The sequence below is a fragment of the Haemorhous mexicanus genome, chromosome 28 (assembly GCF_027477595.1).
Source record: "Haemorhous mexicanus isolate bHaeMex1 chromosome 28, bHaeMex1.pri, whole genome shotgun sequence".
Taxonomy (NCBI): Eukaryota; Metazoa; Chordata; class Aves; order Passeriformes; family Fringillidae; genus Haemorhous; species Haemorhous mexicanus.
This window is the reverse complement of record NC_082368.1, coordinates 5,457,676-5,485,224: the sequence shown is the minus strand read 5'-3', so window position 1 is coordinate 5,485,224 and position 27,549 is coordinate 5,457,676. Positions and strand designations below refer to the sequence as shown.

The 27,549-nt window shown below is 58.9% G+C and overlaps 2 protein-coding genes across 3 annotated transcripts; one reads left to right on the top strand and one right to left on the bottom strand.

The window, feature by feature from the left end:
* Positions 1-2,679: 2,679 nt before the first annotated feature.
* On the bottom strand, positions 2,680-8,916 carry SLC35B1 (solute carrier family 35 member B1). Its single transcript, XM_059869134.1, has 9 exons — positions 8,734-8,916; positions 8,388-8,491; positions 8,161-8,291; positions 7,312-7,342; positions 5,932-6,089; positions 4,665-4,791; positions 4,108-4,214; positions 3,254-3,407; positions 2,680-3,045 (listed from the first exon to the last, which is right to left on the bottom strand). Exons 1-9 carry the CDS (start codon positions 8,910-8,912, stop codon positions 2,993-2,995), a joined length of 1,044 nt encoding a protein of 347 aa, XP_059725117.1. The 5' UTR covers positions 8,913-8,916; the 3' UTR covers positions 2,680-2,992.
* A 963-nt stretch (positions 8,917-9,879) lies between these two features.
* On the top strand, positions 9,880-26,165 carry KAT7 (lysine acetyltransferase 7). Of its 2 annotated transcripts, XR_009489600.1 has the most exons (16): positions 9,880-10,108; positions 11,432-11,579; positions 13,938-14,114; positions 14,597-14,836; positions 15,244-15,326; positions 15,520-15,609; positions 16,517-16,615; positions 16,738-16,848; positions 19,994-20,185; positions 20,809-20,898; positions 21,426-21,566; positions 21,954-22,047; positions 22,185-22,331; positions 22,873-22,979; positions 23,979-24,639; positions 24,780-26,165. XR_009489600.1 is itself a non-coding variant. In XM_059869133.1 (15 exons), the coding sequence occupies exons 1-15, from the start codon at positions 10,094-10,096 to the stop codon at positions 24,078-24,080; spliced, it is 1,836 nt and encodes a 611-aa protein (XP_059725116.1). In that variant the 5' UTR covers positions 9,880-10,093; the 3' UTR covers positions 24,081-24,694. The 2 variants fall into 2 exon arrangements, 1 of the variants encoding a protein (XP_059725116.1); XM_059869133.1 differs by lacking the exon at positions 24,780-26,165 and having other exon boundaries at positions 23,979-24,694.
* Positions 26,166-27,549: the final 1,384 nt, after the last annotated feature.

Here is a 27,549-nt window from a genome sequence, read left to right as displayed (position 1 = left end):
CAAACACCACCAGAAACCCTGCCTCTGTCCTTGCTGCTATGATTAAAAGCCACTTTTGTTTGGGAGAAAACAAACACCGCTTAAAACAAACCCTGCCCGGGAGGTTTCAATCGCAGGGAATCTGCTGGGTTGCTATTTTTACCTGGATTGGAGAGGCATCAAAGCTGATTTTGGAGGAGAGGAGGAACTCAGCCCTTAAACTGAGGCAGCAGCTCCCCCAGCCCTGAGCGGGCTTTGGTGCTCGTTAGCAGCGGCTCCTGATGAGGCTGCTCTTGTTTTCCAGGCTGCTTTTGATCCCACACTCATTAAAACCTGGTCCTGCTGTGGAATTGTTTCCCCCTCCCCACACCACGGCACCTGCAGGGTTGGGGGGTGGGGGGGCCTGAGCGTTGTCCCAAAATCCCCCAAATTCATCCCAAAGCAGCTTTTCCCCACCCACAGGAGCTCATCCTCATGGAGCACAGCCTCCAGCCCAGCTCCCTCCCAGCCCAAACCATTCCAGGATTTTGTTCTCCCAGCCATGCTCACCACAAAACAAATTCACAAATTTTATTGCCTAGGAAGATTCAGGGTTTGGGATATTTGGAGCAGAGTTTTCTGCTGGCCACGGGGAGAGGCCTCTGCTCCTGCCCCAGGGCTGCCTCCAGGTCCCTCCTGGGGGCTCCAAACCGGGAGTTCATGAAGGGAAAATCCCAATATTTGATTCGATGTGGGGGCAATTAAACCAAACCTGCAGGGAAGCAAATCATTAAATCATCAAATCCTTCACCAGCCTGAAAACCTTTCCTTGCTGTCCCCAAAACATCCTCGAGGTATTTCAAAGGAACACCAAGATCCCGGGGGAATCACAACAATTCCTTATCCACCTTTACTCTCCCATGACCAGAAAATCATCACTGACAGGATTATCTCCATCCCTACAAAATATCCAAAATTTCAGTCCCCTCTCCAAACATTTGGGGTTTTTTTCTGAGCCATCTGCTACTGGAGCTGCTGGAGCTGCAGGAGGAGCAGCGGGGATGAAAGGAGAGGGAGCAGAGCTGCCAAATTCCCCCTGCAGGAGCTGGGCTCAGCTCCTCGATCCCCCCTCCCCTCCCTGCCCGGTCCCGATCCCCCACCCGGGACGGAGCTTCCCGAGAGGATTCCAGCGGAGATGTTCCCCCAGGCAGAATTCCAGCGGGAATGTCCCCCAAGCAGAATTCCAGTGGGAATGTCCCCCAGGCAGGATTTCAGCTCCCAGCCCGGCTCCGGGGGGCTCTGCTGGTGGCCGGGAAGGATTAAACTCAATGAAAATGGGGGGAAAAAATGGAGAAAAGCTGGAATTGCAGCCGGTTTTGGCTCCAGCAGCACGGCTCGAGCAGGGGTGGCACAGGAGCCGCTTCTTGCTGGTTTTTTGTTGGGTTTCTCCCGGTGTTGGTTGGGAATGGTTAAAGCAGAGTTCCCCCTGCCGGTAACTGAGGCCGGAGTGGCTGAAATTGGGATCCGAAGCCAACAAAAGCCGGGAGGGAGGAAAAGCGGGATGGGTTCAGAGCTGCTCAGCTCGGCCCGAGCCGTCTGCACCCGCCCCAGGGACCCAACAAATTCCCCTCCTGCCCGGGGCCAGCCCGTGGGGGAGCAACCCCCGGAATTCCCTGCGGGAATGTCCTGCCCAGCCAGGCCAGCCCCAGAACATTCCAGAGCCTCACTCCTACCCCAGAATTCCTGCTGGGAAAGAGCTCCTGATCCCAAAGCTGCACGGGCCGAGGGAGATCCCAGGGCTGAAAAACCCCCAAAATCTTTGATTTACCTGGATTTGCCTCCCATGAGCTGGAGAAGGTCTGGTCCAAGCTGGGACTGAGCTGGGGCAGGTGAAGCCCAGAGAGCTGTGGAGGGCCTGGGCACTGGGATTTGTCCCTTGGGAATTCTGAGCTGCCTCCTGGTGCACTTACACTGGGAATCACGGAATGGTTGGGGCTGGAAGGGACCTTAAACCCCCTCCAGTCCCACCCTGGGACAGCTCCCAGGATGCCAGGGCAGGATGGGGCTCCCTCAGTCACTTCCTGCCAGGAATAAACCCAACAGGCCTTGGCAGCAGGAATTAAAATCCCTTCTGCCCTTCCCTGGATGCTCTGGCAGCACTTTGTGCATCTCTGCCCTTCCCTGGGAACAGGAGGAGTTTCCTGACCTTTCTCCCCAGCCCAAGCCCTGCCCTGGGATGGGAAAAAGGAGCAGAGCCCAAAACCCACGGAACAGAAAGTGCCTTGGAGAAGAAAAAGCAGCAGAGGATGGAAATTCCTTGAATCCCACCCCGTTCCTTTGGGATTTATTCCAAGGGACAGCTGGATCCAGGCAGGAACATCCCAAAGGCTCTTCAGGAGGGGTCAGGAGCCCCAGAGAGCAGCTCTGGGAATTCCTGCTGGGGCATCCCAGGGGATGGGAGAGAGGAGCTGTCCCAAATTCAGGGAATTCTCATTTCCTGAGGCACATTCAGGATTTCCCTGCTGACACATCCCAGTAGGAGAAAATCCAAGGGGCTGCTCTGACCCTCTGGAAAAACCCACAACAGGAAAGCCTCCAACAAGGCTTTAATCCCAGGATCACCCCAAAGGATTGGGATCATTCCTCTCCCTCCCTGGAGAGCAGAGCTGGGTCCCCCCACCAAATCACCCAAATCCCCAACAAAAGTCCTGGAGAAGCAGCCATTGTCTGGTTTTCTTTAATAAAGATAGGAAGGATTTGTGTTTTCCTGTTAAGGCAAGGATCTGCTGCTGCTGCTGCTCGGCTCAGGGGGCAGCTCTGATTACACAAAAAAAAGCAAAATTACACCTCAAACTAAAGGATTACATTTTAAGAGACCATTTAGAATTAAAAAACCAAACCAAACTCAACCCAAAAATAAATTCCACACGGTTTCCTTCTGATTCTCTGTCCTGAGTCCAGTTCCACATCAGATTCTGAGGTACAAGACAATAAATTAAAAGTTCATTCCAACTGCGGGATCGCCCGATCCACCTCAATGCGACGTCTTCTTCACTCCCTTCCCGAATTTGGCATCCAGCCCAAGGCCTGGCAGGAGACAAAACACCAGGATTGAGTTCTTCCAGCCAGCAGGGAGATGGGAATTTTGGGAAAAATCAGCTGAATGTCCCCAAATTTACACAAGGAATGAGCTGTGGGGAAGGGACCGAATCGATCCACGCTCCCTGCAGAGGCTCCCATGGGTTTGAGGAGCTCCCAGGGCAGGGATCCCGTGGGGTTTTGCCCCCAGACTCACCCAGGAACACCAGGACGGTGCCCACCCACTGCATGGGGCTGATGGGGTTGGCAAAGAGCACCACGGAGGCCAGGATGGTGAAGAACTTGCGGGTGGTGGTGATGATGGAGCAGGTCAGGGGCCCGAAGTACACCACGGTCATGAAGATGAAACTCTGCCTCGCCAGAACAGAGCCCCTGTCACTGGCACTGCCAGGACAGGCAGCCAGGGGGAAATCCCAAAGGATCTCCCTTCAAATCCTGGCTTTTCCTGGGTTTCAGCAGGTTTATGGTGTTCTGGAATGGCCTTGGAGCTCATCCAGGGACACCTTCCCCTATCCCAAAGGATCTCCCTAAAATCCTGCTTTTCCTGGGTTTAAGCAGGTTTATGGTGTCCTAGAACAAGCTGGAAGGGCCTTGGAGCTCATCCAGGGACACCTTCCCCCACCCCAAAGGATCTCCCTTCAAATCCTGGCTTTAAGCAGGTTTATAGTGTTCTGGAATGAGCTGGAAGGGCCTTGGAGCTCATCCAGGGACACCTTCCCCTATCCCAAAGGATCTCCCTTCAAATCCTGGCTTTCAGCAGGTTTATGGTGTCCTAGAATGAGCTGGAAGGGCCTTGGAGCTCATCCAGGGACACCTTCCCCCATCCCAAAGGATCTCCCTTCAAATCCTGGCTTTTCCTGGCTTTCAGCAGGTTTATGGTGTTCTGGAATGAGCTGGAAGGGCCTTGGAGCTCATCCAGGGACACCTTCCCCTATCCCAGGGTGCTCCAGCCTGGCCTGGGATGGGGCAGCCACAGATTCCCTGGGAATTCCATCCCAGCCCCTCGCAGGGAAGCAAAGCCCACCCAAAATCCCACCCCTGACCCCTGACCTGGCCCAGGGCACTGGTGAGGCCGAAGAGGAGGATGTTGGAGATGATGCTGGGATAACGCTCCGTGAAACTCAGGAACTCCCAGAGCTCCCCCGTGAACAGGATCCCTGGAAAACAGCCAGGAGGAGCAGCCTGGATGGGGATCCCCACCCTCGTGGGGTCAGGCTGGGCTCAGAACCCCCAAACAGGCAGTGAACCCCACAAACTGCAGCAGGAAACAGCAGCAGCAGAGCAATCGCCCTCCTGGTTAATTAGTGAAAGAAGATCATTAACTGGGATCAAATTCCAACAGAGCAGTCCCCAGCAATCAATCAGGAGTGCTAATCCTGGAATGGTTTGGGCTGGGAGGGACCTTAAAGCTGCTCCAGTGCCAGGGGCAGCTCCCAGCCCTCCTGGGCTCCAGTTTGTGCTCCCAGCTGGAGCAGGAGCTGCTCTGGGAGCTGCAGGAGAGCCCAGGAGGGCTGGGCCAGGAGCAAAACCCCAAAAAAACCCCAAAAACCCAAGTTCCAGAGGGCTCCAGGCCAGGGCAGGGCCTGGATGCAGCCCTGGCTCCTCACCTGCCCCCAGGAACAGCGTGGACCAGAGGTTGACGTTGAGCATCATGTGGTTGGAGCCTGTCTGGTAGTGAGCCCTCATGTGGTCCTGGGACACGCCCGTGAGCCCGTCCAGGGTCAGTGACAGCAGCTGGGCACCCACAGACAGACAGACAGACAGACAGGGGACACACAGACAGGGGACACTGTCAGGCAACTCCCCCTCTCACAGCAGTCACCGACAGGGATTGTCACCGGGGCTGCAGGAGGCTCCTCACAGCTCACCTGGCCTGCTGCAGCCCCAGGGCACACCTGGGAGCTTGGGATTATCCCAGGTGAGGGTAAATCCCACCTGGGAGCTTGGGATTATCCCAGGTAAATCCCACCTGGGAGCTTGGGTTTATCCCAGGTAAATCCCACCTGGGAGCTCAGGTGTATCCTGGTGTAAAGCCCACCTGGGAGCCTGGGGTTGATCCTGGGGTAAATCCCACCTGGGAGCCCAGGTTTATACCAGGTGAGGGTAAATCCCACCTGGGAGCTTGGGTTTATCCCAGGTAAATCCCACCTGGGAGCTCAGGTTTATCCCAGGTAAATCCCACCTGGGAGCCTGGGGTTGATCCTGGTGTAAATTCCACCTGGGAGCCCAGGTGTATCCCAGGTGTAAAGCCCACCTGGGAGCCCAGGTGTATCCCAGGTGTAAATTCCACCTAGGAGCACAGGTGTATCCCAGGTGTAAAGCCCACCTGGGAGCCCAGGTGTATCCCAGGTGTAAAGCCCACCTGAGGGTTTATCCCAGGTAAATCCCACTTGGGAGCCCAGGTGTATCTCAGGTGTAAAGCCTACCTGAGAGCCTGGGGTTGATCCTGGTGTAAATCCCACCTGGGTGCTCAGGTTTATCCCAGATAAATCTCACCTGGGAGCCCAGGTGTATCCCAGGTGTAAATCCCACCTGGGAGCCTGGTGTTGATCCTGGTGTAAAGCCCACCTGGGAGCCCAGGTGTATCCCAGGTGTAAAGCCCACCTGAGGGTTTATCCCAGGAGCAAATCCCACCTGGGAGCCCAGGTGTATCCCAGGTGTAAATCCCACCTGGGAGCCCAGGTGTATCCCAGGTGTAAATCCCACCTGGGAGCCCAGGTGTATCCCAGGTGTAAATCCCCCCTAAAACCCTGGAATTTTTTCCAGGTGTAAATCCCCCCTGAAACCCTGGAATTTATCCCAGGTGAGGGGTAAATCCCACCTGAGTGCCCCGGGGCTCCTCCCAGGTGCCACCCCACAAGTCCCAGCACTCACCAGGAGCAGCTCCCCGTAGCCAAAGACGTGCTCGGTGTCCCCTGTCCCTTTTTTGGGCTTGTAGAGGAACAGGGCCACCCCTGCCACGATGAGCAGCACGCACAGGTACTTGGCTGGGGGGTACCTCTTCCTCAGCAGGGTCACCCCCAGCAGCATCACTGGGAAAAGAGAGGTCAGAAACTGCCCTAAAGCCACTCAAAGGGATTCAAACCCTAAAAATCACCCCTAGCAGCATCACAGGGAAAAAGGACATCAGAAACTGCCCTAAAGCCACTCAAAGGGATTAAAACCCTAAAAATCACCCCTAGCAGCATCACTGGGAAAAGAGAGGTCAGAAACTGCCCTAAAGCCACTCAAAGGGATTCAAACCCTAAAAATCACCCCTAGCAGCATCACAGGGAAAAAGGACATCAGAAACTGCCCTAAAGCCACTCAAAGGGATTCAAACCCTAAAAATCACCCCCAGAGAATCACTGGGAAAAACGACATCAAAAAGTGACCCTAAATCCACTCAAAGGGATTAAAACCCTAAAAATCACCCCTAGAGCATCACTGGGAAAAGGGATATCAAAAACTGACCCTAAATCCACCCAAAGGGATTAAAACCCTAAAGATAACCCCCAGAGAATCACTGGGAAAAGGGACATCAAAAACTGACCCTAAATCCACCCAAAGGGATTAAAACCCTAAAAATCACCCCCAGAGAATCACAGGGAAAAAGGACATCAGAAACTGCCCTGAATCCACTCAAAGGGATTAAAACCCTAAAAATCACCCCTAGCAGCATCACTGGGAAAAGAGAGGTCAGAAACTGCCCTAAATCCACTCAAAGGGATTCAAACCCTAAAAATCACCCCTAGCAGCATCACAGGGAAAAAGGACATCAGAAACTGCCCTAAAGCCACTCAAAGGGATTAAAACCCTAAAAATCACCCCCAGAGAATCACAGGGAAAAAGGACATCAAAAAGTGACCCTAAAGCCACTCAAAGGGATTAAAACCCTAAAAATCACCCCTAGCAGCATCACTGGGAAAAGAGAGGTCAGAAACTGCCCCTAAATCCACCCAAATAAATTAAACCCCTAAAAAATCACCCCCAGCAGTGTCACTGGGAAAAGGGATATCAAAAACTGCCCCTAAATCCACCCACAGGAATTAAACCTCTAAAAATCACCCCCAGAGCATCACTGGGAAAAGGGATATCAAAAAGTGCCCCTAAATCCTCTCAGAGGAATTAAACCCCCCAAAAGTCATTCCCAAATCATGGCTGGGGAGACAGAACGTCACCAGCTGATCCCAAACCCTCCCAGGAATCCCAGCCCAGCCCCAGGTGGCTCTGCCAGGGAGGCCCAGAAATCACAACCCCCCCAAAATTCTTTACCTGGGATGGGTTTGCAGGACTTGCCCAGGACCTGGGAAGGGAAGAGGGGCATGAATGGTCCCCACCCCAAAGTGAGACCCCAAAGTGAGACCCCAAAGTGAGACCCCCCCTCCAAACACCCCTGGGGCAGCTGAGCCTCAGCAGGGAGAGCTCAGAGGGAATGACCCCAGCTCCCTGCCAGGTGACACTGCCACCATTTCTGGGGAGTTCTGTCCCTTCTCAGAGCCCTCCCTGCAGGGACCAGGACACAAAAGTGACCCCAGGAAAACGGCAGGGTCGGTGTCACAGCCAGGATCAGTGTCACAGCCAGGGTGAGGGTCATAGCCAGTGTCCCCTGGGTGGGGTAGCTGTGCCCCCATGTCCCCCTGTCCCCGTGCCCACCTGGGTGGGGTAGCTGTGTCACAGCTGTGTCCCTGTGTCCCCATGTCCCCCCTGTCCCTGTGCCCACTTGGGTGGGGTAGCTGTGTCCCCCGTGTCCCTGTGCCCAAGTGGGTGGGGTAGCTGTGTCTCTGTGTCCCCATGTCCCCTCCGTCCCCGTGCCCACCTGGGTGGGGTAGTTGTGTCCCCATGTCCCCCCTGTCCCCATGCCCACCTGGGTTGGGTAGCTGTGTCCCTGTGTCCCCCGTGTCCCCATGTCTCCCTGGGTGGGGTAGCTGTGTCCCCATGTCCCTGTGGCCACCTCGGTGGGGTAGCTGTGTCCCCATGTCCCCCTGTCACCGTGCCCACCTGGGTGGGGTAGCTGTGTCACAGCTGTGTCCCTGTGTCCCCATGTCCCCCCCGTCCCCGTGCCCACCTGGGTGGGGTAGCTGTGTCCCTGTGTCCCCATGTCCCCCCTGTCCCCGTGCCCACCTGGGTGGGGTAGCTGACGAACTGCAGGGCGGAGTTGCTGGACACCATGGCGCCCAGGTAGGACAGCGAGCAGGCCCCGTACAGCCAGCCCCGCGTGCGGTCCGGCCGTGCCGCGTCCACGAAACGGATCACTGCGGGGACAGGGACGGGGACGGGGACGGGGAGGGCTCAGGAGCGGCCCCGGCCCCGCCACAACCGGCCCGGGGCTCCGGGGGGGCCGCACTTACGGAGCTTGGCGAAGGCGGCGTTGATCACGCACTGGATGAACACCAGGGTCAGCGCGTACTTGAACTTCTCCTGCTTCGCGCCCTCCCCGTAGCGGCCCCGGGTGCTGCGGGACGGACAGCGGGACACAGCGGGACAGACACCGGTGACACCGGGCAGAGAACCCATGGCACGGGAAGGAGCGGCGCGCCCCGGCCGGCCCCGGCTGCCCGGGTCTGCCCCGGTCCCTCCTCCCAGCCCCGGGTGTCTCCGTGGCCCCGCGCCCCTCGCCGGTGTCCCCGTCCCGTGTCCGCCCAGCCCCGTTACTCCGCAACTCCTCCCGCCCCGTGTCCCCGCGGTGTGGCTCACATGCTCTCCTGCAGGATGCCGTAGTAGAAGTAGCAGGCGAACACGCCGAGGAAGCAGACGGGCAGGCGGAGGCGCTCGGGCAGCCCCGGGGCCGCGCTCGCTCCCATGGTGGCGGCGGGGCCGCTCAGCGCGGGCGGCACCTCCAGCGCCACATCCCGCGGCGCCCCGGGCGGCCTCATCGGCCCCGCCGCGCCCGCCCCGCCCCGCGCCGCCCCTCGCGCTGCCGGACCCGCCGCAGGGCGAAAGGCGGGAGAGGCGCGCTCGGGACAGCGCGGGGCCGGGCGGGGGCTGCACACCGGGATCTTCGAACCCTCCCCCGGGGCTGCGCCCGCCGCGGTTCGGCCGCGATGGGAGCAGCGGTGTGCGGGCCGGCACAGGCAGTACCTTGGGCACCCCAGCCTTTGGGGCCTTCGCGATGAGCGGCTTGCGCAGGCGCGCCACCCGATGTGGAGAGCGGCGATTGGCTAAACTGAAGGGGCGGGATACAGAAGCAGGCTCTGATTGGTGATCTCGGGGAGAGACTCCGCCTACTCTGTGCGACACTGAGCGGGGCCTTCTGGGGTCCTTCCGCCGGCCCGGGCCCGGTTCGAACCCGGTAGGGCGGAGGTGCCGGGTCCCGGCCGGGGTCGGTTCTGCCCTTCACAAGGCCCCGTTCAGTCGCTCCCGCTGCTCCAAGCCGCGCCTCTGGGAGGTTCCCGGGCTCGGCGGGGTTGGGGAGCAGCGAGACAGGAAAACACTTTGGCCGGGGAGGGACGAACCCCAGGCATGGCACTTTGTCCTTCACAGTTCCTCTCATCCTTACGGGAATTCCGACACGATTCACAATCCCCGGGCCACACATCCCACCTCCAGGGCACCTCTTCCCGCAGGCTCCACGGAGGAGCTGCCGGTGCTGCAATTCTCGAGGCTTTTTCATACCACGAGGGAGCTCTGGAAGCTCCCTCGCCTCGGCTCTGCCCTGCCCGCACTCAACACGGCTGCCTCGGTAACGCGAGCCCCGCCGGCCTCGTGCCCTTATGAAAGATGGCGGCTGCCACTGCCGCCGCTGCCGGGAACCGCTACCCTAATCAAAGATGGCGGCACGCGGCTTCAGTGCCGGCGGCGCCTGCCCGGCTCCAAGATGGCGCGCGGTCACGTGACGGGGGTGTGGGCCGCGTCCCGGCGGAAGCGTGAGGGACCGAGCAGGGACCAGCGGCTGGCGGCGGCGGGAGCGGGGCTGGCGCCGCAGGAGCAGACGTGCCGCAGGACGGGGGACACGGCTGCCACCACGGAGTCCGCTAGCAGCAACACCGCGGCGGCCACCGCCGCTTCGCGGGCCGCGGGCGCCGGGGACCAGGCAACCTCGCTGCCCCCGCCCAGGATGCAGCGCAGGAAGGTGAGCACGGCCGGGAAACGGGGGAGGCGGCCGGCGGGGAGACCGGCGGGCTCGGGCCGCTGCTTTCTACCCTTCCCCAGCCCCTCCGCTCCCTCTCCCGGCTCCAAAACTGGGGGAAAAATAGCGGCCTTGAGCCCCCAGCGCCCGCCTCTCTCACTCTCTGATTGGCTGGAGTACTAGCAGGCCGCGCGCTGATTGGCCGCGCTGCCTGTCACTCGTCACCCCCAACGGCTACCGTTTCCCCTCCCCCGCGCCGGCAGCGGGGCCCGCCCCTTGCCGTTTCCGATTGGACACGCGCTCCGAGAGCTGGCCGCCTATTAGACGGGTCTCCATGCCGGGCTGGCCGCTGATTGGCTATTGCTGCTGTCTATCCCCACCCCCAACGGTCACCTCCCCGCGCGAGCCTTGTTTCTCCCTTCCCCCACTGCGCCGTGTCCCCCCCCCCCGAGGTTGGCGTTGCCGTGGGAGCAAGCCTCGCGCTGATTGGCTGCCGTTCGCTGTCAATCACGCTCGGTGGGGCCCGCCTTTTTGCTCCTCGAGCCGACATTGGTCGGCCTCCCTTTCGGCCCCGCCTATGCGCACTGTGATTGGCTGGGGCCCGCGCGGCTCTGTTGGGTGCAAAACAAAGCGGCGCGGGGGCCTCGCTCCCGCCGCCGGCGCGAGACGCCCCCTCCTTCTCCTCATGGCGGCCGCGTCCCCCCTCGGTCCCCTCACGGCCGCCGCCATCGCCGCCCCCTCCCGGCCCTGCCCGCGCCGGGCTCCCGCTGCCGCCCCCCAGCCACCTGCCGCCACCCCCAGACTCCCGGTGTCCCCTCACGGTGTTACCGTTCAACCGCACCTGGAAATCAGGCACAAGCCTGGAATGGGGGCGGGGAACAAAATTAAAGGTTTTAGGTTGGAGTATGAACGGTTTAATAATGAGAAATGATGTAAAATGCTGTAATAGTGTTCAATAAAGGTGATAACAGAAAGGAAAAGGAGAAAGAATTGCAATTGATGACCGATGCCAGACCCCCTTCCGACATCCAGATTGCTGCCCCTGTTTTGGGATAATTCTGATAATTCCTGCAGTTCATATCCTGGAATGTAATCACCCAGTGCTGGGAATATCCCTTTGGCCATCAGGGATCACCTGTCCCGGTTTGTTTTGGAAACTCCTCACTGGCAGAGCAGGAGACACAAAAAGAAAGGGAAAAAAATGTCCTTGACTTGTCATAAACCCCACAGGTCACCCTCACAGCTGGGAGAACGTGAAATATCCACTCCTTTTTTGTGGTTTTTAGCAATAAGTACAGTTTTTGAGCGCAGTGTGTGCCGTTGCAGAGGAACGCGGGCAGCAGCTCGGATGGAACGGAGGACTCGGATTTCTCCACGGACCCCGAGCACACGGACAGCTCCGAGAGCGACGGCACCTCCCGGCGCTCGGCCCGCGTCACCCGCTCCTCGGCCCGCCTCAGCCAGAGCTCCCAGGGTACGGCGGGCTCCTCTGAGCCTGGGAAAGGCTCCTCCTTAAACTGGGAAAGGCTCTTCCTCAAACTGGGAAAGGCTCCTCCTTAAACTGGGAAAGGCTCCTCCTTAAACTGGGGAAGGGCTCAGCCAGAGCTCCCAGGGTACGGCGGGCCCTCTGAGCCTGGGAAAGGCTCCTCGTTAAACTGGGAAAGGCTCCTCGTTAAACTGGGAAAGGCTCCTCGTTAAACTGGGAAAGGCTCCTCCTTAAACTGGGAAAGGCTCCTCCTCAAACTGGGAAAGGCTCTTCCTCAAACTGGGAAAGGCTCTTCTTTAAACTGGGTAAAGGCTCCTCCTCAAACTGGGAAAGGTTCCTCCTTAAACTGGGAAAGGCTCTTCCTCAAACTGGGAAAGGCTCCTCCTTAAACTGGGGAAGGGCTCAGCCAGAGCTCCCAGGGTACGGCGGGCTCCTCTGAGCCTGGGAAAGGCTCCTCCTCAAACTGGGAAAGGCTCTTCCTCAAACTGGGAAAGGCTCCTCCTTAAACTGGGAAAGGTTCCTCCTTAAACTGGGAAAGGCTCCTCGTTAAACTGGGAAAGGCTCTTCCTCAAACTGGGAAAGGCTCTTCCTCAAACTGGGAAAGGCTCCTCCTTAAACTGGGAAAGGCTCCTCCTTAAACCAGGGAAGGGTTCTTCTTTAAACTGGGGAAAGGTTCCTCCTTAAACTGGGGAAGGTTCCTCCTTTAACCAGGGAAGGGTTCTTCTTTAAACTGGGGAAAGGTTCCTCCTCAAACTGGGAAAAGGCTCTTCTTTAAACTGGGGAAAGGTTCCTCCTCAAACTGGGTAAAGGTTCCTCCTTAAACTGGGAAAGGGCTCAGCCAGAGCTCCCAGGGTACGGCGGGCTCCTCTGAACCTTGGAAAGGTTCTTCCTCAAACTGGGAAAGGTTCCTCCTTAAACCAGGGAACGGTTCTTCTTTAAACTGGGGAAAGGTTCCTCCTTAAACTGGGAAAGGTTCTTCCTTAAACTGGGAAAAGGCTCCTCATTAAACCGGGGAAAGGTTCTTTCTTAAACTGGGAAAGGTTCTTCCTTAAACTGGGGAAAGGTTCTTCCTTAAACTGGGGAAAGGTTCCTCCTTAAACCAGGGAAAGGTTCTTCCTTAAACTGGGGAAAGGCTCCTTATGAGCTGGGGAAAAGCTCAGCCAGAGCTCTCAGGGTAAGGCAGGGCTTCTCCTTAAACTGGGGAAAGGCTCCTCATTAACTGGGGAAAAGTTCTTCTTTAAACCAGGGCAAGACTCCTCCTTAAACTGGGGAAAGGTTCTTCTTTAAACCAGGGAAAGGCTCCTGTCAAACTGGGGAAAGCCTTTCCTTAAACTGGGGAAGGGCTCCCCCTTAAACTGGGGAAAGGCTCCTCCTTAAACTGGGGAAAAGCTCCTCCTTAAACCAGGCTTTTCCAGCCCCACACACAGAATCCCAGTGCAGCTCCACACCACAGGCAATCCCAAGGGTTATGGGTTCTTATCTAAAGCTGGTGGTTCTTATCTAAACTGAGGGATCACTGCGTCTCCCAGTGGGAGCTGGGCGGTAATTACGGCTTAATTAAGTTGTTAAACCTGGAGAAAGCTGGTGGCACTCCACATTGCTCCGAGTGTCCTGAGATTTTATCAGCAAGGCCAGAGCCGGTGACATGGGCAGGACAGAGTCACGGGGTGTCGGTCAGAGCGGGGCAGGGGGGGACTTGTGGGTGCCACGGTGTGACTGTGGTGTCCTCATGGTGTCCCCATGGTGTGACTGTGGTGTCCTCATGGTGTCCCCATGGTGTGACTGTGGTGTCTCTGTGGTGTCCCCATGGTGTCCCCGTGGTTTGTGTGGTGTAACTGTGGTGTCCCTGTGTGTCCCCATAGTGTGACTGCAGTGTCCCTGCGGTGTCCCCCTTGTGTCTCCATGGTGTGACTGTGGTGTCCCCACGGTATCACCATGGTTCCTGTGGTGTCCCCATAGTGTGACCACAGTGTCCCCATGGTGTCCCTGTGGTGTGACCGTGGTGTCCCCATGGTGTGTCCCTGGTGTCCCCGTGGTGTGACCACGGTGTCCCCACGGCGTGTCCCTGCTGTCCCCACGGCGTGTCCCTGGTGTGACCGCGGTGTCCCCATGGTGTGTCCCTGGTGTCCCCGGTGTCCCTGTAGTGTGACCATGGTGTCCCCACGGTGTGTCCCTGGTGTCCCCATGGTGTCCCCACGGCGTGTCCCTGCTGTCCCTACGGCGTGTCCCTGGTGTGACCGCGGTGTCCCCACGGCGTGTCCCTGGTGTGACCGCGGTGTCCCCACGGCGTGTCCCTGCTGTCCCCGCGGTGTCCCCGTGTGTAACTCCGTGTTCCCCCCGGAGCAGACTCCAGCCCGGTGCGGAACCCGCCGCCCTTCGGGCCGGACGAGCCGGTGTACTCCACGCGGAGGGTGACACGCAGCCAGCAGCAGCCAGCTCCTGTCACCCCCAAGAAGTACCCGCTGCGCCAGACCCGCTCCTCCGGCTCCGAGACCGAGCAGGCCGTGGACTTCTCCGACAGAGGTACCACAGGAGCAGGGAGTGCTGCACTGGTGCCCAGAGGGGCAGGGAATGCTGCACTGGCACCCAGAGGGGCAGGGAATGCTGTGTTGGCACCCACAGGGGCAGGGAATGCTGCACTGACACCCAGAGGGGCAGGGAATGCTGTGTTGGTGCCTACAGGGGCAGGGAATGCTGCATTGGCACCCAGAGGGGCAGGGAATGCTGCATTGGCACCCAGAGGGGCAGGGAATGCTGCACTGGCACCCGGAGGGGCAGGGAATGCTGTGTTGGCACTCAGAGGGGCAGGGAATGCTGCACTGACACCCAGAGGGGCAGGGAATGCTGTGTTGGCACCCAGAGGGGCAGGGAATGCTGTGTTGGCACCCACGGGGGCATGGAATGCCGCTCCCAGGGTGGGAGAGGCTCTGTGCAGCCCCTGAGGCGTTTTTGGGAGCGTTTTTGGGAGCTCTCCCCTCAGCTCTGTCCCCTGTGCTCCTGCCCAGACACCAAAAACGCTGCCGACCACGACGAGTCCCCGCCCCGCACGCCCACGGGCAACGCGCCCTCCTCGGAGTCCGACATCGACATCTCCAGCCCCAACGTGTCCCACGACGAGAGCCTGGCCAAGGACATGTCCATGAAGGACTCGGGCAGCGACCTCTCGCACCGGCCCAAGCGCCGCCGCTTCCACGAGAGCTACAACTTCAACATGAAGTGCCCCACGCCCGGCTGCAACTCCCTGGGTAGGGCCCTGCTCTGGGATTGCTGCTCTGGGAATCCTGGAAACGGGCAGGGAATGCCAAGGAAGGGGTCTGGAGATGGGATGTGAAGCATAAATATAGGGGTGGTATTCTTGGAGGGGTTTTCTGTTTTGGGGGGTGAGCACAGGTGTGGGAGGAAAGGTCCCAGGTTTGTGGGTAGGGAGCTGGTTTTTGTCAGAAACAGGATTTCAGTGCCAAACTATCACACTCCTATCCCTGGCTGCTTTGGTTTCGTGTGAAAAAGCTTTTCCTTTCTTTTTAAACCAGGAAGTTTTCTCCTCCTATCCCCCTGTCAGTGATCCTGTGAGGGATCTGCCCATGTGGGACACTTCCTCCACCTCTTTGGGACCATTTGTCACGGGTTTTGTTGTTTTTCTGACCCTTTGCAGGACACCTGACTGGGAAGCACGAGCGCCACTTCTCCATCTCGGGGTGCCCTCTCTACCACAACCTCTCAGCAGATGAGTGCAAGGTAAACATGAGTGGTTCTGCCTTCAGATTTCTCCTCCTTTGGGATTTTTAGGGTAAAATGCTGAGCCTTGTGATGTGTGAGCAGCAAACACTTCACACCTGCGTGCTGCTGTGCTTGGCTGTGAGGCACACCTGGAGGGGCAGGGGGTGACAGGAGGTGGCTGCAGCCCTGACAGGTGAATTTTGGCCTCCAGGTGCGAGCACAGAGCCGGGACAAGCAGATTGAGGAGAGGATGTTGGCCCACAGGCAGGATGACAACAACAGGCACGCCACCAGGCACCAGGTGAGGGGCACAGCCCCAGCTCCCAGCTCCCAGCACAGGGCTTGGGGCCTGGGCTCCCTTCCCCACACCCTGGGGAGCTGCTGGGGCAGTCCTGAGCCTGCCCAGCTGCCATTCCACAGGGGGAATTCCCTGGATCTCCTCAGTGAGGTGGGAGCAGGCAGGAAGGGCAGAGGGCTGTGTTCCGGGGATGATCCTTTCCCTGAGTTTGGATTGCTGGGAGGGCTCAGTCCCACTGGGAATGCTGCTGTGGGACCAGGGAGGGCTCAGTCCCACTGGGAATGCTGCTGTGGGACCGGGGAGGGCTCAGTCCCACTGGGAATGCTGCTGTGGGACCAGGAGAGCTCAGTCCCACTGGGAATGCTGCTGTGGGACCAGGAATGGCTCAGTCCCACTGGGAATGCTGCTGTGGGACCAGGAGAGCTCAGTCCCACTGGGAATGCTGCTGTGGGACCAGGAATGGCTCAGTCCCACTGGGAATGCTGCTGTGGGACCAGGAATGGCTCAGTCCCACTGGGAATGCTGCTGTGGGACCAGGAGAGCTCAGTCCCACTGGGAATGCTGCTGTGGGACCAGGGAATTCCTGCTGCAGAGCTGTAAACTGCAATTTCCCTCTGAGTAACCAGCAGAGAGCCAAACCAGGGCAATGACACTTCCCAGTCCCTGAGTCAGCTGGGAGCTGTTCCCCAGCACGGAGCATCCCGTGGGGAGCTCACCCTGTCCTGTGGTGGGAAGGGAAATTTCCTGCTTTGCATTCCTGGGCTGCAGCTGCAGTGCCCTGTGATTAGCAGAGGGTCTGGTTCACACCTCGTGGGATGGCAGCCAGCGTGGAATTCTTTGGGGTGGGCAGGGAAGGGGGAGGTTTGGAGGGGCTGGAGCCTCTCGAGGCCCCACCTGGGGTTTCTTCCAGGCCCCCACGGAGAGGCAGCTGCGGTACAAAGAGAAGGTGGCTGAGCTCAGGAAGAAGAGGAACTCTGGGCTCAGCAAGGAGCAGAAGGAGAAATACATGGTAAAAGCAGGAATTCCATCCTTTCCTTCCCCCCTGGGATGGAGTTTGGCTCTCCCAGTCATCCTGCAATATTCCCAGCTAGAAAAGCTGCAGGATCCAGCAGCTGTGCTGTGGTTTTCCAGGAGCACAGGCAGACCTATGGCAACACCAGGGAGCCTCTCCTGGAGAACCTGACCAGCGAGTACGACCTGGAGCTGTTCCGCAGGGCCCAGGCCCGCGCCTCCGAGGACCTGGTGAGACCCTGCCCCAGTGCTCTTGGACCTGCTGAGACCCTGCCCCAGGGCTCTGGGGGCTGGTGAGACCCTGCCCCAGGGCTCTGGGACCTGCTGAGACCCTGCCCCAGGGCTCAGGGGCCTGGTGAGACCCTGCCCCGGGGCTCTGGGACCTGGTGAGACCCTGCCCCAGGGCTCTGGGACCTGGTGAGACCCTGCCCCAGGGCTCTGGGACCTGGTGAGACCCTGCCCCGGGGCTCTGGGACCTGGTGAGACCCTGCCCCAGGGCTCAGGGACCTGCTGAGACCCTGCCCCAGGGCTCAGGGACCTGCTGAGACCCTGCCCCAGGGCTCAGGGACCTGGTGAGACCCTGCCCCAGGGCTCTGGGACCTGGTGAGACCCTGCCCCGGGGCTCTGGGACCTGGTGAGACCCTGCCCCAGGGCTCTGGGACCTGGTGAGACCCTGCCCCAGGGCTCAGGGACCTGGTGAGACCCTGCCCCAGGGCTCAGGGACCTGGTGAGACCCTGCCCCAGGGCTCAGGGACCTGGTGAGACCCTGCCCCAGGGCTCAGGGACCTGGTGAGACCCTGCCCCAGGGCTCAGGGACCTGGTGAGACCCTGCCCCAGGGCTCTGGGACCTGGTGAGACCCTGCCCCAGGCACAGCCCCGGGGCTCTGAGGGACCTGGGACCTGGTGAGACCCTGCCCCAGGGCTCTGGGACCTGCTGAGACCCTGCCCTAGGGCTCAGGGACCTGGTGAGACCCTGCCCCAGGGCTCAGGGACCTGCTGAGACCCTGCCCCAGGGCTCTGGGACCTGGTGAGACCCTGCCCCAGGGCTCTGGGACCTGGTGAGACCCTGCCCCAGGGCTCAGGGACCTGGTGAGACCCTGCCCCAGGGCTCAGGGACCTGGTGAGACCCTGCCCCAGGGCTCAGGGACCTGGTGAGACCCTGCCCCAGGGCTCAGGGACCTGCTGAGACCCTGCCCCAGGGCTCAGGGACCTGGTGAGACCCTGCCCCAGGGCTCAGGGACCTGGTGAGACCCTGCCCCAGGGCTCAGGGACCTGGTGAGACCCTGCCCCAGGGCTCAGGGACCTGCTGAGACCCTGCCCCAGGGCTCTGGGACCTGGTGAGACCCTGCCCCAGGCACAGCCCCGGGGCTCTGAGGGACCTGGGACCTGGTGAGACCCTGCCCCAGGGCTCTGGGACCTGGTGAGACCCTGCTCTGGGGCTCTGGGACCTGGTGAGACCCTGCCCCAGGGCTCAGGGACCTGGTGAGACCCTGCCCCAGGGCTCAGGGACCTGGTGAGACCCTGCCCCAGGGCTCTGGGACCTACTGAGACCCTGCCCTGGGGCTCTGGGACCTGGTGAGACCCTGCCCTAGGGCTCAGGGACCTGGTGAGACCCTGCTCTGGGGCTCTGGGACCTGGTGAGACCCTGCCCCAGGGCTCAGGGACCTGGTGAGACCCTGCCCCAGGGCTCAGGGACCTGCTGAGACCCTGCCCCGGGGCTCTGGGACCTGCTGAGACCCTGCCCCAGGCACAGCCCCGGGGCTCTTGAGGGACCTGGGACCTGGTGAGACCCTGCCCCGGGGCTCAGGGACCTGCTGAGACCCTGCCCCAGGGCTCAGGGACCTGCTGAGACCCTGCCCCGGGGCTCTGGGGCCTGGTGAGACCCTGCCCCAGGGCTCAGGGACCTGCTGAGACCCTGCCTCAGGGCTCAGGGACCTGGTGAGACCCTGCCCCGGGGCTCTGGGGGCTGGTGAGACCCTGCCCCGGGGCTCTGGGACCTGCTGAGACCCTGCCCCAGGGCTCAGGGACCTGGTGAGACCCTGCCCCAGGGCTCAGGGACCTGGTGAGACCCTGCCCCGGGGCTCTGGGACCTGGTGAGACCCTGCCCCGGGGCTCAGGGACCTGGTGAGACCCTGCCCCAGGGCTCAGGGACCTGCTGAGACCCTGCCCCAAGGCTCAGGGACCTGCTGAGACCCTGCCCCGGGGCTCTGGGACCTGGTGAGACCCTGCCCCGGGGCTCTGGGACCTGCTGAGACCCTGCCCTAGGGCTCAGGGACCTGGTGAGACCCTGCCGCAGGGCTCTGGGACCTGGTGAGACCCTGCCCCAGGGCTCAGGGACCTGGTGAGACCCTGCCCCAGGGCTCAGGGACCTGGTGAGACCCTGCCCCAGGGCTCAGGGACCTGGTGAGACCCTGCCCCAGGGCTCAGGGACCTGCTGAGACCCTGCCCCAGGGCTCAGGGACCTGCTGAGACCCTGCCCCAGGGCTCAGGGACCTGCTGAGACCCTGCCCCAGGCACAGCCCCGGGGCTCTGTGGGACCTGGCAGGCAGCATGGGGGAGTGCCAGCTGTCCCCAGGGAGTGCTGGAGCTGAGCTCTGAGCTCAGGAATGTGTGGTGACATTCCAGGGGTGCTCCCAGGGGACAGTGGCAGCTTCAGTGTCTCTGCTGAGGGCTGGTGACAGCAAAAGCCACCTCAGCCTTAGTCCGTGACTGAGTTCATGGGCTGGTGTTGCTGAAGCTCCTGAGGAGCCTCCCAAAGCCACATCCCATTCCAGAGAGGGATCAAAGGATCCTTTGATGCTTTCCTGGGACAGTTGGGGCACCTGGGGCAGAGCCCTGGGCTGTGTCACGGAGCCACAGGATGGACTGGGCTGGAAAAGCCCTCTGAGATCATCCAGTGCCACCCGTGACCTGACACCACCTTGTCACCAGGTGCCACATCCAGGCTTTTCTAAACACCTCCAAGGACGGTGACACTTCCCTGGGCAGCCCCTTCCAATTCCCAGTCCCTCTTTCTGGGGAGAAATTCCTCCTCGTGTGCAGCCTGGCACAGCTGGGAGCCAGTCCCCCTGCCCTGTTGTTCCCTGGGAGCAGAGCCTGGCTGCACCCTCCTGTCGGGGTTATGGAGAGCCAGGAGGTCTCCCCTGATCCTTTTGTCCAGGATAAACACCCCCAGCTCCCTCAGCTGCTCCTCACAGTTCCGAGTCCTGTCCCTGGGGATCAGGAAAGGAGCAGGAGTGGCGAGGAGCCGTAGGAATTTAATGAAAAACGAATTCAGAAAACTTGAAACACATTTCCTCCAGGCAAACAAATCCCAATTCCCCTCCTGCTGCTTGCAGTTAACTTTTTGGCTAACCCTGCTTTCCCCCTGGGGCAGGAGAAGCTGAGGCTGCAGGGGCAGATCACCGAGGGCAGCAACATGATCAAGACCATCGCGTTCGGGCGCTACGAGCTGGACACGTGGTACCACTCGCCCTACCCCGAGGAGTACGCGCGCCTCGGGCGCCTCTACATGTGCGAGTTCTGCCTCAAGTACATGAAGAGCCAGACCATCCTGCGCAGGCACATGGTGAGGGCCGGGGCAGCCTGCTGGGGAGGCTGCTCTGGGCTCAGGGAATGGCTGGGGAGGCTGCTCTGGGCTCAGGGAATGGCTGGGGAGGCTGCTCTGGGCTCAGGGAATGGCTGGGGAGGCTGCTCTGGGCTCAGGGAATGGCTCAGTCCTGCTGGGGAGGCTGCTCTGGGCTCAGGGAATGGCTGGGGAGGCTGCTGTGGGCTCAGGGAATGGCTGGGGAGGCTGCTCTGGGTCAGGGAATGGCTGGGGAGGCTGCTCTGGGCTCAGGGAATGGCTGGGGAGCCTGCTGTGGGCTCAGGGAATGGCTGGGGAGGCTGCTCTGGGCTCAGGGAATGGCTCAGTCCTGCTGGGGAGGCTGCTCTGGGCTCAGGGAATGGCTGGGGAGGCTGCTGTGGGGTCAAGGTGGGGCTCAGTCCTGCTGTGGGGTCAGGGAATGGCTCATTCCCACTGGGAATGCTGCTCTGGCACTGATGTCCAGCCGGGCTCAGCCCGTGGCAGTGTCTGACACCAGCCTGGCGTGGCTGGGTTGCAGTGGCAGGCCAGGCTGCAGTTCCCTGCCACCCTGCAGCAGCTGCTGTCCCCAGGCCAGCAGTGACAGCCCCATTCTGTCCCTGTCCCAGGCCAAGTGTGTCTGGAAGCACCCCCCGGGGGACGAGATCTACCGCAAGGGCTCCATCTCTGTCTTCGAGGTGGATGGCAAGAAGAACAAGGTGAGTGGGACCAGGGTGGCCCTGCAGGCAGCCAGGGTGGCCCTGTGGTCCTGCAGGCAGCCCTGTAACCCTGCAGACAGCCAGGGTGGCCCTGTGGCCCTGCAGGCAGCCAGGGTGGCCCTGCAGGCAGCCAGGGTGGCCCTGTGACCCTGCAGGCAGCCAGGGTGGCCCTGTGACCCTGCTGGCAGCCAGGGTGGCCCTGCAGGCAGCCAGGGTGACCCTGCAGGCAGCCAGGGTGGCCCTGTGTCCCTGCTCACAGAGGGGCTGCTGCAGGTGGGCCGTTCCTGCAGGAGTTTTGCTGCTGCTCCTGTGGTGCTCCAGCAGCTCCCTCTGTGTCTCACCCAGCAGAGGTGAGGGGCAGGATCCATTTCCATCACCAATGGAATTGTTTGCTGGCCCAGCTGCTCAGTTTCCCCACCATTCCTCAGATGATTCTGAGGGGGGTTTTTTGTCCTTTCCCAAGTGGTTTTGCCCACATTTGGGGTATCCCACTGGAGTAAACACCTGCATCTCTTTTCTGTGCCCAGATCTACTGTCAGAACCTGTGTCTGCTGGCAAAGCTTTTCCTGGACCACAAAACCCTTTATTATGATGTGGAACCCTTCCTCTTCTACGTCATGACAGAGGCTGACAACACTGGCTGCCACCTGATCGGGTATTTCTCCAAGGTCAGTGCAAAACATCCATCCCCCACCTGACTAAAATGGGATTTAGGGCCCCCTCATCAGCACTGAACCCCTTTTGCTCTCAGGATTTGCTGCTTTGGGGGGCAGATGGAAGTCCAAGGCTGAGCTGCAGGGGTTGTTCTGTTTGCTGAGGGATTGCAGGTGCTGTGCTGCTCCCTCTTTTCTCATTCCCAGCAAAAACCAGCTCCAAGGAACTGTAGTTGCCAGGAAGCAGAGTGGTGTCTTCATTAGGGAGAAAGAAACTGGGAAGGGGATGTGGAGAAAAACACATTAAAATAAATATTAATCACCACGATTTCTTTTTAAATAAAACACCTAAAACGAATAAAAATTCTGAGCTCTGCCCCTCCTGTCTGCTCTTGTTTCCAGGAGAAGAATTCCTTCCTCAACTACAACGTGTCCTGCATCCTGACCATGCCCCAGTACATGAGACAAGGCTATGGCAAAATGCTCATTGACTTCAGTGAGTGTGGGGGGAAATCCTGGGGAAAAATTCCTCCAGCTCCACCAGGAAATCTCACCTGGCTGCTGCTGCTGGAGCAGCTTCCACCCTGCCTCGTTTCTGAGTCGTTTAAATGTGGTTATTTTGGTATTTTTTAGGCTATTTGCTGTCTAAAGTAGAGGAAAAAGTTGGCTCCCCCGAGCGTCCCCTGTCTGACCTGGGCCTGATCAGCTACAGGAGCTACTGGAAGGAAGTTCTGCTGCGGTACCTGCACAACTTCCAGGGCAAGGAGATCTCCATCAAAGGTCAGGGAGGGCTTTGGGAACACCCCTGTGCCTCTCAGGCCTGCCTCACCCACCCAAGTGCTTGTGGAGCGCTGAATTCCATGGGATGTTCCTGGGGTTGGGAATGGCTCCTTGCCAGCCCTGCCACCAGCAGAGTTGGGCCATGTGCAGCGTTTTGAAAGGATGAGTTGGCTGCTGGATGAGAAAAAATGACCATTTAAAAAAAAAAATCAGCAAAAAGCTGTGTATTGGAATGGTTATTTTAGCCAAAAAATGGCTCCAGCAGCCAATATTGAGAATATTTGGCCTTTTTTTAATGGCATCTCTCTGTTGGTGGCACCTGGGAGGACGTGGAGTTTCCTGGGGGTGTGAGGTACCCTGGAAAAGCAGGATTGCATCTCCTCTCAGGAGATTTGTCACAGATCCCAAAGCCAGCACCCCCAAACCCCTGCAGTCCTGGCTGTGCCCGCTCAGTGCCACGTTCCTGAGGGGGTGACACCGAGCTGGTGCTGGCCCAGGGCTCTGGGGCTGTGTCAGAGGCTCTGCTGGGCTCTGCTTGCAGAGATCAGCCAGGAGACCGCTGTGAACCCCGTGGACATCGTCAGCACCCTGCAGGCCCTGCAGATGCTCAAGTACTGGAAGGGCAAACACCTGGTCCTCAAGAGACAGGTGAGCCTGGGCCCCCTGGGGACCTCCCTCCACCTCCTCCTTTCCTTGCTGGAATCAGGGATTCCTTGGGTTCTCCTTGCTGGATTCAGGGCTCCCTTGGGTTCTCCTTTCCTTGCTGGAATCAGGGATTCCTTGGGTTCTCCTCCTTTCCTTGCTGCAGTCAGGGATTCCATGGGTTCTCCTTGTTGGAATCAGGGCTCCCTTGTGTTCTCCTTTCCTTGCTGGAATCAGGGATTCCATGGGTTCTCCTTCTCCTTTTCCTTGTTGGAATTAGGGATTGCTTGGGTTCTCCTCCTTTCCTTGCTGCAGTCAGGGCTTCCTTGGGTTCTCCTCCTTTTCCTTGCTGCAGTCAGGGCTTCCTTGAGTTCTCCTTTCCTTGCTGGAATCAGGGATTCCTTGGGTTCTCCTTGCTGGATTCAGGGCTTCCTTGGGTTCTCCTCTTCCTTGCTGGAATCAGGGATTCCTTGGGTTCTCCTCCTTTCCTTGCTGCAATCAGGGCTTCCCCTAATTCCTTTTGGAGCTCGATTGAGGGACTTCTAGAAAACTCCATGGAGGAGTAGTTGTTCTTTTGAGTTACTTTGGTGTTACTTTGGTGTAACTCAGCTGTTGTTTTGGTGTAACTCTGCTGTAATTTTGCTGTTGTTTTGGTGTAACTCTGCTATAATTTTGGTGGTGTTTTGGTGTAACTCTGCTGTTATTTTGCTGTTGTTTCAGTCTCGTTTTGCTGTAACTGCTGTTACTTTGCTGTTGTTTTGCTGTAACTCTGCTGTTATTTTGCTGTTGTTTTGCTGTAGCTCTGCTGTTACTTTGCTGTTGTTTTGGTGTAACTCTGCTGTTACTTTGCTGTTGTTTCAGTCTCGTTTTGCTGTAACTCTGCTGTTATTTTGCCGTTCCTTTGAGGCATTAAGGGCTGAGCCCCCCTCCCCTTTTGGGGTGCTGCCCCAGGGCTGATTCCCCACCAGGATCACCCCTGAGCTGCCTCCCCCCTGCTGTCCCCAGGACCTGATCGATGAGTGGATCGCCAAGGAGGCCAAGAGGTCCAACAGCAACAAGACCATGGATCCCAGCTGCCTCAAGTGGACCCCTCCCAAGGGCACCTAGGTGTCCCCAGCAGCGTCCCCAGCAGAGGAGGGACCCGTGTGCTGCCGTGGTGGTTGGCTCTGCAGTGTCCCCAGGGCGGGTCACCCCGGGCTGGCCTGGCCTGGCCCCGTGTCCCCACAGTTCTGAGGAACTCGGATGTTTCGGCCTCAGTGAGGCCGCGAGGACTGGAAGTGTCTGGGAGCCCCAGGAAGCTGAGGAGCTCTGACTGCTGGGCCTGTCCCTGTCCCTGCTGTCCTGCTCCGTCCCTCTGTCCCTCCTGCAGCTTCCCTGGGGGCTGGGCTCACCCCTGGCTCTTGGACAATGCTGGAAATGCTTCTCTGGGGCAGCCCTGCAGGGACTGCTCCTGCCCCGTTCCGTGTCTGGAATAGCTTTAGTGGGATCGTCGCCCCTCTCCCAGCAGTTTTCCCTAGGATCCAGCAGATCTCCACTTAGTTCCCATTGTACAGCCAGAATTGCACCTCCTGCACCTGAGGGAGTCACTGGGTGTTGCTGTCACCCCCTCCTGGAGCCACCACAGCCCTGCTGGAAGCACTCTGGAGTAGAATTCCCATTTTTCCTGGTGTGTATCTCGTGGAATTGCTGAGTTCCTGTACATAAACCACCTGCTGAGTGTATTCCCCTGGAGATGTTTTTCCCAGAGCAGCCTTCCTGGAATTGCAGGTCCCTTTTTATTGGAGTTTTTTTTTTTCCCCCCTCCAGGCTGAAGGAATCCAAACTTTGGCCTTTTCCAAAAAGCCACAGGAACTCCCAGCACTGATTCCAGGAGCTGTTGGGCTGCTGTGCTCCAGGGAGGGATGGATGGATTCCCTGGCAGAGGAAAAAAAAAAAAAAGCTTTGATTCCTCCTTCCCATCAGCAGAAATATCCCAGAATGGCCTCCCAGTAAAACCACTGTCCTCGTGCCACCCATCCCTGGGTGGCTCCAGTGTCACTGACAGAGGGGACAGCCCTGGGAAGGGGCTGGGTTCCCTGATCCCAGTGCTGGATTCCCCAATCCCAGTGCTGATTTCAGTGATCCCAGTGCTGATTTCAGTGATCCCAGTGCGGATTTCAGTGATCCCAGTGCTGGATTCCCTGATCCCAGTGCTGATTTCAGTGATCCCAGTGCTGATTTCTCTGATCCCAGTGCTGGTTTCCCTGATCCCAGTGCTGGGTTCCCCAATCCCAGTGCTGATTTCAGTGATCCCAGTGCTGGATTCCTTGATCCCAGTGCTGATTTCAGTGATCCCAGTGCTGATTTCCCTGATCCCAGTGCTGATTTCCCTGGTCCCAGTGATCCCAGTGCTGATTTCAGTGATCCCAGTACTGGATTCCCTTGTCCCAGTGCTGATTTCTCTGGTCCCAGTGATCCCAGTGCTGATTTCAGTGATCCCAGTGCTAGGTTCCCTTGTCCCAGTGCTGATTTCAGTGATCCCAGTGCTGATTTCAGTGATCCCAGTGCTGATTTCAGTGATCCCAGTGCTGGATTCTCTGATCCCAGTGCTCATTTCCCTGGTCCCAGTGATCCCAGTGCTGCTTTCAGTGATCCCAGTACTGGATTCCCTTGTCCCAGTGCTGATTTCAGTGATCCCAGTGCTGATTTCCCTGATCCCAGTGCTGATTTCCCTGATCCCAGTGCTGATTTCCCTGATCCCAGTGATCCCAGTGCTGATTTCAGTGATCCCAGTGCTGATTTCCTCCATCCCAGCGCTGGATTCCCTGTTCCCAGTGCTGATTTCCTCCATCCCAGTGCTGATTTCCTCCATCCCAGTGATTCCTCACGGAGCAGGGTGTGAAATGAAGCACTCCTGGGAAGGTGGGAGCCATTCCCATTAACCACTGCCCCATCCTGACTGGAAAAGCTCCCTCCTGGATCCCTCCTGGATCCCTCCTGGATCCCTCCTGGACCCCTCCTGGACCCCCGAGCACCGCCAGCCCCTCGGTGCTCAGCGTGGGCCTCGTGGGCATTACTGTCCCTGCTGTCCCTGTCCCCAGCTCAGATTCCCAGGAATGTCCCAGGCAGGGGAGGGGGAGGCTCCCGCTCCCCTCCCTGCTGGGCTGTGCTGCTCCTGTACCCCCTCCTCAATAAAAGCATGTTCCTGCTCCAGCCCTGCCTCTGCTTTCCCCAGGGCTCCTCTGAACCCACCCCCAGGCCTGGGGATTGTAGGATTGGGACTGGAGCAGCCTCGGGGTTGGGTCCTTTCCCAAATATTCTGCTCTGGATAGTTGCAGTGCTTTGAACTCTTTTCATGAAGGAATTTTCCCTGATATCCATCCCAAACCATCCCTGGCACAACCTGAGGCTGATCTTGGGACCAGAAGAGTTTTCCCCAGATGGACTTTCCCCTTTTCCATGAAGGAATTTTCCCTGATACCCATCCTAAGGCTATTCTTGGGACCAGAAGAGTTTTCCCCATATGGAGTTTTCCCTTTTTCCATGAAGGAATTTTCCCTGATACCCATCCCAAACCTCCCCTGGCACAACCTGAGGCTGTTCTTGGGACCAGAGGAGTTTTCCCCACATGGACTTTCCCCTTTTCCATGAAGGAATTTTTGCAGAGATCCATCCTAAACCTCCCCTGGCACAACCTGAGGCTCTTCTTGGGACCAGAGGAGTTTTCCCATATGGAGATTTTCCCTTTTCCATGAAGGAATTTTCCCTGATACCCATCCCAAACCTCCCCTGGCACAACCTGAGGCTGTTCTTGGGACCAGAGGAGTTTTCCCCTTTTCCATGAAGGAATTTTCCCTGATATCCATCCTAAACCTCCCCTGGCACATCTTGAGGCTGTTCTTGGGACCAGAGGAGTTTTCCCCACACCGAGGGAAAGCTGCTGAAGGAAAATTCCCCGAGATCTCCCTGAATTTCCAGGAGCTGCTCTGTGATTCCTGATCCTTCTCCCACTGGAATTCCTGCTGGCTTCTCCCTTTTGCCGGGGTGGTTTGGGGCAGGATGTGGGGAACAGGGGCTGATGTTCCCAAAAGGAACCGGGGGAAGCAGAGGAAGAAGCAGGAGCTAAATCCATGCAGTGACTTCAGCTGTTCCTATTGTCACCCTCCATCCACGGGGACAATCCCTGTCCCAAACCCACGGAAAGAGCTGGAACAGCCTCTCCTGGCCAGGGAAGAGCAGCTCTATTCCTGGGATCATCCCCTGTCATTATCTCAGCCTTTCCTGCCCTCCCCAGCCCGGCCCACGCGGCCCCGAAACCACCCGAGGTGCAGGAGAAAAACGGGAGCCGGGAGAGGGAAAAGAAAACATCCCCAGGAAACCACGGATCCCAAAGGCTCCTGTGGCTTTCCTGCAGGAGAGCTCGGCCCCAGAGCTGCCAGGCAGGCCTGGAACCTCCCTGAGCCCGGGCCTGCTTTGGGATCACAGCTCGTGGAAGGGTTTGGGATGGAGGGATCTGAAATCCTGGCCGTTCCCACTCCTGGGGTGGAGGGATCTGAAATCCTGGCCATTCCCACCCCAGGGATGGAGGGATCCTAAA